The following is a 14811-nucleotide window of genomic DNA, read 5'->3' on the forward strand; positions in this document are numbered from 1 at the left end:
ATGACCCATGAACATAGCTTTAAACTAAGGTTACCAGATGTCCCCGTTTCCCAGGGATAGTCCCCGGATTAACAAATCAGTCCCCTGACAAAATCCATCTATCTAGTAGGAAGTTGAAAAGTGTTCCTGGATTTATTGAAAAAAAATATCTGGTAATCTGACTTTAAACTTAGCAGTCACATGTACTGCCATCTTCCAAGGCAGGCTTGATGTTTCTCAATATTGAAAAACATCAACCACAAGAAGAAAAGGGCGAGAGCCATGTTCAAGTGCATCTACACCCAACATATTCCATGGTAATTCAGGAACCACCTGTGGTTTATGTGGTTCGCTTTGATTACTCAAAGCAAGCCTAGCACAAGCGCAACAACTTCCACCCACCTTCTAATTATCACTGGATATGCCACCTTGCATATCAATCCTCTTGCTCTAGCTTTAGTTATCTGAATGTCCTGATGAGTCATAAGTTGCAAGAGACACTCTGTCTCCCAAATAAAAGTTTACTTCTAGATAAAGGTAAGGTAAAGGATCCCTGGGTGGATAAGTCCAGGGAAAGTGGACTATGGGGTTGCGGCGCTCATCTCGCTTTCAGGCTGAGGCAGCCTGTGGTCTAAATCACAGAGCCTCTTGGGCTTGCCGATTGGAAGGTTGGCGGTTCAAAACCCATGACAGAGTGAGCTCCTGTTGCTCTGCTCCAGCTTCCGTCAACCTAGCAGTTCAAAAGCATACCAGTACAAGTAGATAAATAGGTACCATTACAGCGGGAAGGTAAACAGTGTTTCCGTGCGCTCTGGTTTTGTCACAGTGTTCTGTTGTGCCAGAAGCAGTTTAGTCATGCTGGCCACATGACCTGGAAAGCTGTCTGCAGACAAATGCCGCTCCCTCGGCCTGAAAGCGAGACATCGTCGCCTTTGACTGGACATAACAGTCCAGGGGTCCTTTTCCTTTACCTTTGCTTTTCAGACCGAGGGAGCGTTTGTCCACAGATAGCTTTCCGGGTCATGTGGCCCGGTTACCTAACTTCAGACAACAGACAGTTACCTAACTTCTAGACAACATAAGGAGTCATTTACATGCTAAAAGGGTTTTTGCAGCAAGGACACCTCTCTCAGATAATGTGGCCATCCATACTTTATGAGCGCTTCCCCTGCTTTGAGATGGAAATCTTGTTTTATTACTTCCTGCATAGTAGCTTACCCTTCTGGCTGTATGGCTGCAGTCACTGTCTGGCCCATGCACTTCACAGATTCAGGTTTGGACTGAATCTCACCCTTTTTAAATGTGATGTTCTTAGTATGGACTGCCTCCATAACTTGATGGAGAATCTGATCATTCCCCTCAAATGTCACTGCAGAGCCAATTCCACAATTACTATCTTTGAGTTTGAGTTCAGAGACAAACTGTTCAATGGTATCTCAATGTACTGTAGCTCTGCATGGTTCCAAAAGGAATATACTGTTCAAACACCATGTTCTTACAAGGAGTGCCATTTGTCCTAAATCATTCAAGGACTTCTGCTGTGTCATTTAGCCTTTCATTAGGAAAAAATATTGTTGTGAGTTTCAGTGAGGGCGGGGCAGGTAGGGGAGTTGTATACCTGAATTAGACAGTTCTGGGATTTCATACACACACACACACACACACACACACACACACACAGACATATTTTGGAATATTCATTTAAGCAACCTTAAATCAATGACTTCCCTTCTTCTCTTTCCCTGGTCCAGTTCACATACAATAAATCCCTTTTTACATAAGATAACCATTCAGTATTCCATTAGTACAGAAATCAAAACTTATCTACACTGTTGAATTTATCTTAATTCTACCAGCGATTTTAAGTGTACACAATTTTCACCCATATATTCAATAAACATTTCCCAATCTCCTTTAAATGTATGTATGTTTGAAGTTTTATTCTGTTTTTAATGCTCTGTTGAAAGCTGCCCAGAGTGGATGGGAAAACCCAGCCTGGACAGGGTATAAATAAAATTGCTATTCTTCTTTGGTTGGGACTTTGCTCTTTTTCCATTTGGTCTAACAAAACACGAAGATTTCTAGCCTGCCTAGACTTAAGTCAGAGCCGCACCACACATTTAAAGCACTCTTATACAACTTTAGTAGTCATGGCTTCCTATAAAGAATCCCGGGAACTGCTGGTGCCTTTAATAGACTAAGTTGGGGCCACCAACATTTTTGGCTTAATTGACATATCTGTAATTATGAGATAGGGCCATGGGTGCCAGTCACAAAATGGCTGCTGAGCTGCATGTGATGTAACAGAAAATGGCTGATAAAGGCATGGCTTTTTTTCCAGCCAGAACTCACTGGAACGGAGTTCCGGCACCTCTTAGGTGGGTGCCCTTCCCCATTATAGGAGAACAATGGAGGCATTCATAGTGAGTTTGGGCACCTCTTTTTCTAGAGAAATAGCACTGGAAAGGTATGACACAAAATGGCTGGCATGAGGGGCATGACATAACAGAAAAGGCATTGGTAGGCAACTGGTGCCTCTGAGCACCACATTGGCAACCCCTGAACTCTGACCAGAAGAGAGTCCAATTTTTTCATCTTCTTTTTTGCCAATGAGAGATATACTGTCTCTAAAAATGGAGATTTGAATTCTGTGTGTGTCTTTGTGGAGTGGGCAAGAGCAGGGCTTTCTTCCAGCCAGAACTCGCCAGAACTCAGTTCTGGCACCTCTCAGATGGGTGCCTTTGCCATTATAAGAGAGCAAGGGAGGTGTTTGTGGTGAGTTCCAGCACCTCTTTTTCAAGAAAAATAGCACTAGGGAGGAGGATCTCACTTGTAATCAGACGTCTACTGACCCTTAAGATGGAAGTTCCATCTAGCTGTCCTGATAAATAGAAATGAAGAGGTAGCATCACATATCATACCCAGAACAACAAAAATCAGTAGTATAGCCACTCTATCCCTACCTTCTTTTTTTTGCAAATTAAATTTTTATTGATTTTCAGTGCACATACATACATTCATAAATTACACATATATAGGTTACATATTTAACTTAGGCTCTATGATGCCTCTGACTTCCCTCCATTTCTTTGGTAAGTATCAAATAAAATTCTAATATCACGTACTCTATATATCTTATTAAGAGTTATTCCAACCCTACCAGTGTCTTCAAAGATTTACAATTGTTTCTTATATACATCAAATATTTACTCCAATTTTCTTGAAACTTCTGCTCGTCCTGATCTCTTAATTTTCCTGATAGTCTGGCCAGTTCTGCGCAGTCCATCAATTTAACCTGCCAGTCCATTATATTCGGTATTTTGTCTGTTTTCCAATTCTGAGCTAACATATTTCTGGCTGCTGTCGTGGCATATAAAAATAGGTTTTTATCTTTTTTAAAATTTCCTTTCCAATCAATCCCAGTAGAAAAGCTTCAGGTCTTTTTGGAAAAGTATATTTAAAGATTTTTTAAAATTTGTTATAGATTAGTTCCCAAAAGCCCTTCACTTTACTACAGGTCCACCACATATGGTAGAGGTCACCCTCTACCTCTCCACACTTCCAACATTTCTTATTTTTTGTTCTATACATCCTTGCTAGCTTTAGATGCCATCTGTAGATAATTTCCCACAAATTCTCCTTTAAGGCAGTACAAGCCGTAAATTTCATATTTACATTCCATAGTTCTTGCCACGCATCAAAATGGATATTATGGCCGAAATCAATAGCCCATTTAACCATAGCTTCCTTTATCTCTTCGTCTTTCGTATACCAATCCAATAATAGATTGTATGTTTTTGATAATAATTTATTTTTACCTTTTAGAATATCAATATTGAATTTAGATTTCTTATCCTCGAATCCCTTTTTCCTTTTATCTTCTTTTAGTAGATCATTAACTTGGTGATACTGTAACCACCCTGTAAATAAATTCTCTACCTCCTCATATGGTTTGAGTTTTATATCTTGATCTGTCTTTTTGATTAGTTCTTCATAAGTAGCTTTTCCCCCTTCCATATTGACTTTTTTGATAGTTAAAGCTTCTATTGGTGAAATCCACCAAGGGGTTTTCCTTTCCAATAGGTCTTTGTCTCTTTCCCAAACTTGAAATATTGATCCTCTGATTATATGGTTTATAAAACCCCTGTGAACTTTCACCTTCTCATACCATAGGTACGAGTGCCACCCGTACCTATTATCAAAACCTTCTAAGTCTAAGAGATCGGTGTTTTCTAATTTTATCCAGTCTTTCACCTATGCTAAACATGCCGCTTCGTAGTATAGACTCAGTTCTGGCAGGGAAAAGCCTTCTCTTTCTTTTTTATCCACCAAGATTTTCATTTTTATTCTTGGTTTTTCCCCCTGCCAGATGAATCTTACTAATTTTTTTTGCCATTTTTTAAATTGTTTTAGCTGTTTAATTACTGGAATAGTTTGGAATAGAAATAACATTCTGGGCAAAACATTCATTTTAATCACGGATCTTCTCCCCAAGAATGACCACTTTAATCTATCCCATATTTCTAGGTCCTTGTTAATACCCCTCCATGTTGCCTCATAATTGTCTTTGTTTAAGTTTATATTTTTTGCTGTAATCCATACTCCTAAGTATTTAACTTTCTTAACTGCTGTAATTCCAGATCTTTGTTGTAGTTCCTCTATCTCTTCCTTGGTCATGTTCTTTGTCAGCATTTTGGTCTTATTTTTGTTAAGTTTGAGTCCCGCCACCTTGCTGAATTCTTCTAGTCTCTGTAAGGCTTCTTGTAAACTCTTTGGCTCTTCTAATGTTAGCACTAGATCATCCGCGAAAGCTTTAATTTTGACTCTTTACTTCCTACCTTGATCCCTTTAACTTCTGATGCTTCTCTTAGCCTCTTGTTAAAAACCTCTAATACTGTTATGAATAACAGGGGAGACGGGGGCAACCCTGTCTAGTCCCTTTAGCGATATCAAAAGGTTCCGATATATTGCTATTTATTATGAGTTTGGCTTTTTGATCTTGATATATGGCTTCAATTCCTTTTCCAAACCCTTCTCCAACTCCCATTGCTTTTAGATTTTCTTTCATAAATCTCCAGGAGATGTTATCAACTGCTTTTTCGGCATCGATAAATAGCAATGCCGCTTGCTTGTCTATCCTATTCTCTAAATATTCAATAATGTCTATGACATTTCTTACATTATCTTTCAGTTGTCTTCCCGGAAGAAAGCCTGCTTGATCTTTGTGAATTTTCCCATTTAAAAGTCTTTTAAATCTTTCCGCCAATACATCAGCAAATATTTTGTAGTCGTTATTTAACAAGGAGATGGGTCTGTAGTTTTTAACTTCTAAGCCATCTGCATCTTTTTTTGGGATCAAGGTAATGTAAGCTTCCTTCCACGTGGCTGGGATTTTTCCTTCTTTTAAGATGTTATTCATGACCTCGCATAACACTGGAACTATTTGGTCACATAATGTTTTATAATATTTAGATGAAATGCCATCTGGCCCCGGAGCCTTTCCCATTTTCATTTTTTTTAATTGTTTTCCGAATTTCGTGTTCTGTAATTGTCTGATTTAATTGTTCTCTTTCATCTTCCTTAATCTGTTGCAATTGGTATTTTTCCAAATATTCTTCTATTCTATTATCTTTATCTTTCTCTTTTCTATATAATTCTTTATAATATTTCTGAAACATCTTTCTTATCTCTTTGGGGTCTTCCACTATCTTTTCTCCATCCCTTATTCTACCTATTATATTTTGTTTATTCCTTTCCTTTAATTGCCAAGCCAAATACTTCCCAATTTTGTTAGCTGATTCAAATTTTTTTGCCTCATCATTCTAATTCTCCGTGCTACTTCTTGATTCACCACCATGGAAAATTGGGCCTGTAGCATCTTTATGTTTTGTTTTATTGTTTCATCTTCTGGTTTAGATGCTAACTGTCTCTCGCTCTCCATGAGGTGTATTAAGATTTCTTCTTTCTTTTTCTCTCTTCCCTTTCTTAAGTGGCTGTTTTTCTGAATTAAAAACCCCCTCATAACCGCTTTACTTGCGCCCCAGACTATTTCTATGGGTGTTCCTTTATTCAAATTATATTTAAAGTATTCCTCAATTGTCTCTGTCGGAAATCAAGCCCATATCAGGAGAAACTGGCAACTCTCCCAGGCACCCGGCTTGATCTCCTGTTGACCTCCCTGGCTGCATTCCCCAGCAAGATCCAGGTTAGGTCGCACTAAACGATCCTTCTCAGCGTGAGAAGAACACCCCCCCTCTTTCCTGCCCCCCCCGGCAGGGGAAAGAGATAGACAGAAACGTATTTACATTCCTTTATTTCTGTCTTTGCAGCATTACAAAAGCATGACTGCTCTCTTCAAACTCCAGCAGTCTAGTGGCAAAAACTTCCTGTACTTCCTGTACAGCTCATATTACACTCTGAGCTAATTCCGGTGCTTTGCACTGTGAATTGACTGTCCCTCTGTTTCCCACAGAACAGTCCCAACATTCCCATTATGTTTTGCTTTCAAGCTAGCAGTTCGCAGCTGCATTGCTTCTATATCGTAACAGTCTCTTTCGCCCTGTTTATTATCTTTTGGTCATTGAGCAAGTTCTCATTCATTCTCCATCTGAAGGTTCCGGGGTCTTTTCCTCTTAACTCCATATAGACCGGGTTGTGATCAGATAGTGTTTGTGGAAGAATTTCCGCTTTCTTAGCTCTCATAATTAATTCTTTTGAGATCCAAATGTGATCTATTCTTCCCCAACTTTGGTTTGGGTTTGAGAAAAAGGTGAACTATTTTGTTGTAGGATTTTTGAATCTCCATATGTCAATTAGTCCCATATTATCCACTAATTTTAAAAAAAGTTTTAGGTAGTTTGCCTTCGTTCGTTTCTTTTTTCCTTGTTGATCTGTCCAAGTCCAATATAGTCACTCCATTGAAATCCCCCATCAGTATCAGATGTTGGTCCATCAATTCTAACAACTTGTCTCCCAATGTTGAGTAAAATATCGATTTTTTATCATTAGGAGCATAGATTCCAACAATATTTATTTTCTCCCCTTGGAAAGTGATTTGTACTATTATCACTCTCCCCTCTTCGTCTTTATAAATTAATTTTGGGTCATATTTTTCTTTTATATATATTACCACTCCTCTTTTTTTGTTCTTATCTGAGGCAACGAAATCCATTCCTAATCTTTTATTACTTAGAACTCTTTTATGTTTTCTTGCAACATGTGTTTCTTGCAAACATGTTATGTCAAGATTTTTTTTAATCAATACCTGTGCAATTTGATTTCTCTTATTTTTATTATTAAGTCCATTCACATTCCATGACAGTATTCTCAAAGCCATTATTAATTAGTTGTCAGGCCTAAATTAACTTTAAAAGTCTTTGTTGCTAGACTCTTCTTCTTCGTCTGCTTCCTTTTCTTCCCCCTCTTCCCCTCCTCTTGCCTCCGTCTCCTCCCGTCTGTCCCCCCCTAACTCCCCCCCTCTGTCCTTCCCAATTCTTTGTCATTCCTTCTGGCAAATTTCTCCAGTTCCTGAGGACTAGATAGTTTGAATCTCTTGTCTTTATAATAGAATGATACACCTTCTGGGAATTCCCATCTGTACTGGATTCCATTTTTCTTTAGCTGGTTTACTAACTGCTTAAAAATGTCTCTCCGAAGAAACCTCGATGAAATCTCTTTGAATATGATAATTGCTCTCCCACCTATACACAGCTTTTTGTTGTAGTTTAACCTCAATATTTTGTTCCTCATTTCCAAAGAGTTAAACATCACTACCACGTCCCCTGGGAGCTTTTTCTCTCTAGCTTTGGTAGATTTTACTTTTATTCGAAAGACATTTGCTATGGTAAATCCTATATTCTCCTCCCTTGCATCCATCCAATTTGCTAGTTCCTTAATCAGTTTAATTCTTATATTTTCATTTGCCTCCTCAGGGATCCCCCTAAATTTCAAATTGGCTTGTTTCATTCTCATTTCCATCATCCCCATACTATCCAGTATCTCTTCCTGTGATTTATTTATCTCCTTTACCTCTACTCTAATCCTATCCATTTCCCTCTTAGTCTCCTTCAATTCTTTCTGCACTTTCTTCATTGAGTCCTCAAGAACTTTAGATTTTACTGTTAGATCTTTTACTTTCCCTGTCAGCTCTCCTACCTCCCCCTTCAATTTCTTGTCCAAAGTATCCTGTATTCCCAGTAATTTTTTCTCAATATACTCTTCGTTATGTTTAAACTCCTTCCTTATTTCAGCCATTAATGTATCATAGTCCTTAATCTCCTTTCCCTCCTTTCCATTTTCCTGTCTGGATGCCTTCTCTCCGCCGGTGTTCCCACTCCTTTCTTCATTTTGGTATTTTTACTTGAATCAATTTAACAGATAATGCAATTCAGCTTTCCACCCCTAGAGGGCGCGGAATTGAAAAATTAACAACAGCTGATGTAATTCCACTTTCCACCCCTAGAGTTCACAAAGTTAGTAACAGAAGTTTCTAGTTAGTTCCAGTATACTTCCCCTCTCACCCCCTCTTCCCCCTCCCCAATAAACTAACAAAATAAGCAATCAGTATTCTTAAAGAGATAAGCTAACTAACAAACACACCAAAAACAAAAGTAAAGAAGAAAAAGAAGAAAAAGTAAGAGGATTTTTAATATATATATATATATATATATTATATTAAAAGGTATATATTAAAAGGTAAGGGAGTGGAGGGGTGGGGGAGTAAAGAAAGAAGGGGAGGAAGGCACAACACCAGGCGGAAAGGAAGGGAGGCAAAATGGAGGATGTAAGTTCCGCTAGATTCAGCCAATGCTTCTGAAGCAGTCCGACGAAAAGTTCAGAGACCTCTTAAACAGTTCTAATTCTCCTCCAAAACTCTCAGCAGAGCCACACTATTTAGTGCTTCCACTTCTTTCAATATCAGTCCATGTTCTTTTTATTTAAACACGTCCAAAATAAAGTCCAGAGTCTCATTTGTAAATATAACCAAACAGGCAAAAGGAATGATGAAAAGAGGAACGGCTCCTTCCCGTCGCTGGCACAAAGGACTCTGACTGGGATGTTGCGGCAAGGTTTCAAATCAGTTTTTGCTTTATCTTATCTTCCAAGCAATGTTTTGCCTCGAAACAAAATTACTTTGGCAGCTACTTTATTGCTCTTTTTCCTCTCCCAGCCTTCCGTTATAAGCCATTTCCCTCCTTCATTTATACCCGAACAGGCAGCTAATAAGGGATAGAAAAATAGAGGGTAGAAAGCCCCTTCCCGTCGCTGGCAGAAAGCACTCCGACTGGGACGATACAAAGAGGTTTCTATTTTACTTTTATACTTGTCTTTATCTTCCAAACAACACTTTGCCTCAGAACAGTTTTACTTTGTATCCAAGGACTCTCAGCAATACCCACTTGGCAGCTACTTTCTTACTTTTCTCCTCTCTCAGCCTTTCTTTATACGTTGTTTCCCCTTACCGCCAGAATAATTCCTCCTCACAGCACATGAATTCTGGAGATTTATTGCTGTACTCCTTTAGCTGCATTCCTTTAGTGCTAACAGCTTTACTTGCAATCTTAATTCTTTATTTAACCTTGGAAGCTTGCCGCTTTCGCTTGGAGCTTGAGGCTTCACAACACGGGGTATGATTCCTCCCCCTCTGTGCCACAGCTCAAACCTGTCTTCAAACCTGCTTTTAAAGTCCGTAAATAGGAGAGCTCAAGCAGCACTGCCAGGGACTGTCCCCCAAGATAGTCCTCTTGGAGTTTTGAGGGCTACGTAGCCTTCGTAGCGTCTCTAAAGCCCCCGTGTTGTTCAAGGTCCCCCAGAGGGTTTCCTTGCACTCCTTTTTTGCTATGGCGGCTTCACCGGAAATCAATCACCACTCCATCCCTACCTATGACTTGTACCGAGGTGCATACATGTCACACACACCATAATAAGTCAGATGCTATTTTGCAAAAACGAGTCTGAAGATTTTGTGGATATATGCTTGTTGTCTTGATAATGATACTAATCTTAACAGAGTCAGGTATAAACTGAGTATAAATGGCAAGAGAATGAGGTGATATTTGAAAGGTCAAGCTCCGCAAAGTTGCCAAAGAGAAGAAGCAAGTCCCAGTGACTGATGGCCATTCCAAAGAACCAGGACTTTGTTTTAAGGAACTATATTCCTTGGAAGGAGAAATGCCACATTGCAGGAGCACATGGTGTCCTTTTGCCTAGAGATAGAGACACCGAGACAAGGCCAGAGATGATCATCTTTAATTTGTGTAGCCGGAAGAGGGGCTCATAATTCAAAAGATATACAATGCACAGTATCAGTCTGCTTGTCACATGGTATGAGACTATGTGTAAGAACCTCAGAGACAGATCCATTTGAGGTTGAAGACCTTTGCATAGCAGCCCAAAAATCAGTCTAACAACCCTCTGTGCTATTAGACTGGGAATCTATTTGGGCAGCCCGAACACAAGGAGTTTAATTCATTAGTTTTACTGATCAAAAAGCCAGTGCTTTTATCCCGTTTTCTCATGTGCTCATGCATCTGTATACTGCCATGTCCAGCTCAATTTTATTCACACCAGTAGTGCTCTGCAAGCAGTTTTTCTAAAAGAAAGCCTTCTAGTGGAGCTTCATCTATGCCCATTGAGCAAACTGTTGAACAGTTGATCTGGTGTGTCTATCTGTGTGTGTCTGTCTCTGTGTGTGATGCTCTGCAAACATCTTTCTTTTGTGAAAGGCACTTGTGGAGCAACTCACATGGCCTCAGGTGGTGCATGGCCCTAAACAGACTTCCAGACTTGCAAGTGGATTCCAGGCTTGCAAACATATCTTTTTCCCCCTCGAAGGAAATAGCACAAAAATAAATGTTAAACTTGTGGTTTATTCCACTAGATTTCCAGAAGCATGCAAATGCTTGAATGTAACGTACAAGCTTGCGTGCTCAGTCTCTGAAAGTCTGTGAGGCTTGAGTCACAGTTTTGATGCTGTTCCAAGAACCGGAGTTCGCCCGGCTGCCGGCCGGTGGGCTAGAGCCAGCTGGGGGCCTGCCAATTGCCCCCATATCCCCGGAGGTATCTCAACTGTCACATGCTGCGGGGACCTCCTGTAATTTTCCCTATCCTCACTTTATGGTCATGCTTGTGTTGTGAGTATGGATGAACAAAGCAGAACAGCAATGCAATAAGGAAAATATGCGTGGAAGAGAATTTATTAAGATGATGTTCTGCTGCAGGTCCAAGAAAATTTCAAAGGGAAGGGGGAAATTGAAGAGGCATCTCTATAGCAATGGCTATTTTGAAAGTGATGAGAGAGTGCAGAAATGCATATAATATCAAGGCAGCTTCCCACCCAACACAGTGGAGAAGGGAAGTCTCCTTTAGAGTTATTGCTTGCAGATGAAGGCGTACGTGTTGTTGCATTTTACATCATACCACTTCTTAAAACCTGAAATTCAAAACAAAAATTATAATTCAAGAAATAAGGAAAGTTACTTCTTATTGCCTATTATTTCTTTCCCCAATGTGTAGGGGGAATAAAATGGATTCAGACGTTAATAATAGTGAGGGAACCACCAGAAGGCCCTCAGAGCTGGACCTCTGTGCCCAGGTTGAACAACGGGGGTGGAGACACTCCTTCAGGTATACTGGGCTGAGTCCATTGAGGACTTTCAATATCAGCACCAACACTTTGAATTGTGCTCAGAAACATAGTGGGAGCCAATGTAGGTCTTTCAGGACCAGTGTTATATGGTCTCTGCAGCCACTCCCAGTCACCAGTCTATCTGCCGCATTCTGGATTAGTTGTAGTTTCTGGCTCACCTTCAAAGGTAGCCCCACAAAGAGCTCATTGCAGTAGTCCAAGCGGGAGATAACTAGAGCATGCACCACTCTGGCAAGACAGCCTGCAGCCCGGTAGGGTGTCAGCCTGCATACCAGATGGAGCTGGTAGGCAGCTGCCCTGAACACAGAATTGGCCTGTGCCTCCACGGACAGCTGTGAGTCTAAAATGAGTCCCAGGCTGCACATCTGGTTCTTCAGGTGCACAGTTACCCCATTCAGAACCAGAGAGTCCTCCACTCCTGCCATCCCCCTGTCCCCCCAAAACAGTACTTCTGTCTTGTCAGGATTCAGCCTCAGTCTGTTAGCTGCCATCCATCCTCCAACTGCCTCCAGACACTCAAAAAGGACCTTCACCGCCATCACTGGTTCTGATTTGAAAGGGAGGTAGAGCTGGGTATCATCCGCATACTGATGAACACCCAGCCCAAACCCGCAGTTTCAGTCCCATGATGAGGCCTGAATCCCAATTGGAAGGGATCCAAATGGTCCGCATGCTTGGAGTTGTTCAGGCGTGCTTGGAGTTGTTCAGCAACCAGCTGCTCAGTCACTTTGCCCAAGAATGGAAGATTTTAGACTGGGTGATAGTTGTCCAGATTGGCCATGTCCAAAAATGATTTTAAAGACGCGGTTTAATAACTGCCTCTTTCAGCGGTTCTGGGAAAGCTTGTTCACAGAGGGAAGCATTCCAAAAAATATAGTCCGGTCCCCCACAAGGTGGACCGGCCCCCTGCTGAAAAAGTTTGCTGACCCCTGACCTAAGGCTTCAGCTTCAGCTTCAGCTGACTAAGCATTCACTATCCCCCAGAGCCCATCACCCTGCCCTTCTCAGCTCACTTTTATGAGCCAGGATGGGCAAGGATCGAGGAGACAGGTGGTCAGTTTCACTCATCCAAGCAGCCTGTCCACATCCTCGGAGGTAACAGATTGGAACTGATCCCATGCAGCTGGAATAGACAGGACTCTAGCACTCTCCTGCCCCAGCCCTGCTCCCATGATGGCGTCTACCTCTTTCCGAATCTGAGCGGGTTTGCCTGCAAAAAAGTTGCAAAATCATTGCAGGAGATCTTGGAGTCCTTACCAGGCCCCAATGGTGAAGGTGGTTCTGTTAAGATTGTGAACCACCTGAAAGAGTCTCCTGCTGCTGTTTTCTGCACATGCAATAGAGGCAGTGAAGAAGGACCTCTTCACCGTTGCTATTGCCACTTTGTAGGCTCGACGTTGAGCTCTAACCCGTTTATGGTCCGATTTCCACCACTGGAGCTATTGCCACCTCAGTGATTGTTTCATCACCCTCAGCTCTGGGGAAAACCATGAGGCTGCCAGGCTCCATGCAGTTGGAGAGAGCGCTTTGGAGCCAGACCGTCGATAGCTCTGGTTAACTCCGCATTCCAGCGGGCCACCGGGGAATCAGCTGAAAGGCCATCAACATGAGATAAAACATCCCCTACTACACTCTGGAAACCATTTGAATCAATTAAGTGTGTGGGGGGGTCCAAATCAGTCCCACCTCCCTGCAGAGGGAAAGGGTTGCGGCAAGTGCACCCCAGCCATTCTGTTGACTGGGGCCCACTCCCAGACAGCCCTGACCCTCTCACCTTCAGAACAGAATACAAACTATACAATGAACCAATAAAGCAGAAGAAAGCAACAACAACAACAACAAACAATTTATAATTATACTAAAGTTAAACTAATCCCCAGGCCCAACTAAACTTTTATTCCCCCCCCCGACAGAGAAAAAACAAAACAAAAAACCCAAATTTAAAATGCCACAGATTAAAAATTAAAAAATTAAAAGCATTTAAAAGCATTTTCAACATTTGCCCCAACTCCAGAGTTTGTTCCAGTGAGTCTGGACTTTTCAGGACTCACAGCAGGGCTGTGACCCAGAACTAACGAAACACATGAAGGTCACTCACTGATCACCTGGCTTCAAAGTCCAAAGTCTTATATGTTATATTGTGCTTTTAATATTCTGTTGGGAGCCACCCAGAGTTGCTGGGGAAACCCAGTCAGATGAGTGGGGTATAAAATAATAATAATAATAATAATAATAATAATAATAATAATAATAATAATAACAACAACAACAATAACAATAATAATGCTGTTTGAGCCTAATCATTTTGTTAAGAAACATGATACAATATAAGATGGCATAACCCAGACCTTAGTTTGGCAACCGCTGTTTTCTGAACAAAATATGTGATCACATGCAACCGAAGAATGAAGGTTGACTGCAGAAAAAGATTCTGTTTCATGGTATGATTGGAAATGTCCCTAAAGGATCAATAAGTTGGACCACTTCTGTTCAGATCTCCAGAGATATTGACTTGAGAACCTTAGTAAGAGAAGCACCAGGCTGAGAGTGTATCCACTCACTGGCAGAGGAAGAGGAGTGAGAAGGGAGGGCGATCCGGACAGGGTGCCATCGTGCCTTCCCCCCACTAGTGCTGGGCACCCCAGCCCTGCAAGTGCCGCCCCTGCCCCCAGGATGTGCCCCAGCCCCTCCCCCACCTGCTCTCCGCCCCCCTGGTGCCAGAGCATGAAGCTCTGCCACTGTATTCACTCAACTAATACCCAGAGTAAACCTTTCAAATGAATGGACCATCAATAGCAATGACCATCCAAAGTATATTGAGTTTGATCATTTTGATTTTTAAAGTCAGCTACTACCCTTTGAAATACTTGAAACTGATGGAGTGATAGGCATGAAACCTTTTTTTGATCAGTCCCTACAAATTGCTTGCTTACCTGTGTCCTTTAGCAGATGCACACAATATTCTTCATTGTTGTGGTTGTCTGGGCGATTAAAATCCCAGCGTTTGTAATTGTAGATCTCATCATCCGAAAACTTCCAATGCCCTTTCTGCAGCAATGTGATAGAACAGATCATACATTCATTTGAAACGAGGAGGCCAATGCAAAGATCACGTGGAGAGTTGGCCAGTTATGAAGCTATTGCCAGTTATGATGGAGATACAGTTGTACCTTGGTTCTCTAATG

The 14811-nt window shown here is 41.3% G+C and overlaps 2 protein-coding genes across 2 annotated transcripts in view; both read right to left on the reverse strand.

The window, feature by feature from the left end:
• The window catches only part of LOC309354008 (C-type lectin BpLec-like), a 196614-nt gene that overhangs the window by 58679 nt on the left and 123124 nt on the right, over nucleotides 1–14811 (reverse strand). The window lies entirely within an intron of this gene.
• Nucleotides 11159–14811, reverse strand: part of LOC309354013 (C-type lectin-like) — a 96150-nt gene continuing 92497 nt past the window's right edge. Inside the window, exons 6-7 of the mRNA XM_081883710.1 lie at nucleotides 14560–14674; nucleotides 11159–11410 (exon numbers count right to left, since the gene is read on the reverse strand). Coding sequence (XP_081739836.1) covers nucleotides 11349–11410; nucleotides 14560–14674 — 177 coding nt within the window. The 3' untranslated portion in view covers nucleotides 11159–11348. The remainder of the gene's footprint in view (nucleotides 11411–14559; nucleotides 14675–14811) is intronic.

The sequence above is a fragment of the Podarcis melisellensis genome (assembly GCF_964234715.1).
Source record: "Podarcis melisellensis genome assembly, chromosome: 13".
Lineage (NCBI taxonomy): Eukaryota > Metazoa > Chordata > Lepidosauria > Squamata > Lacertidae > Podarcis > Podarcis melisellensis.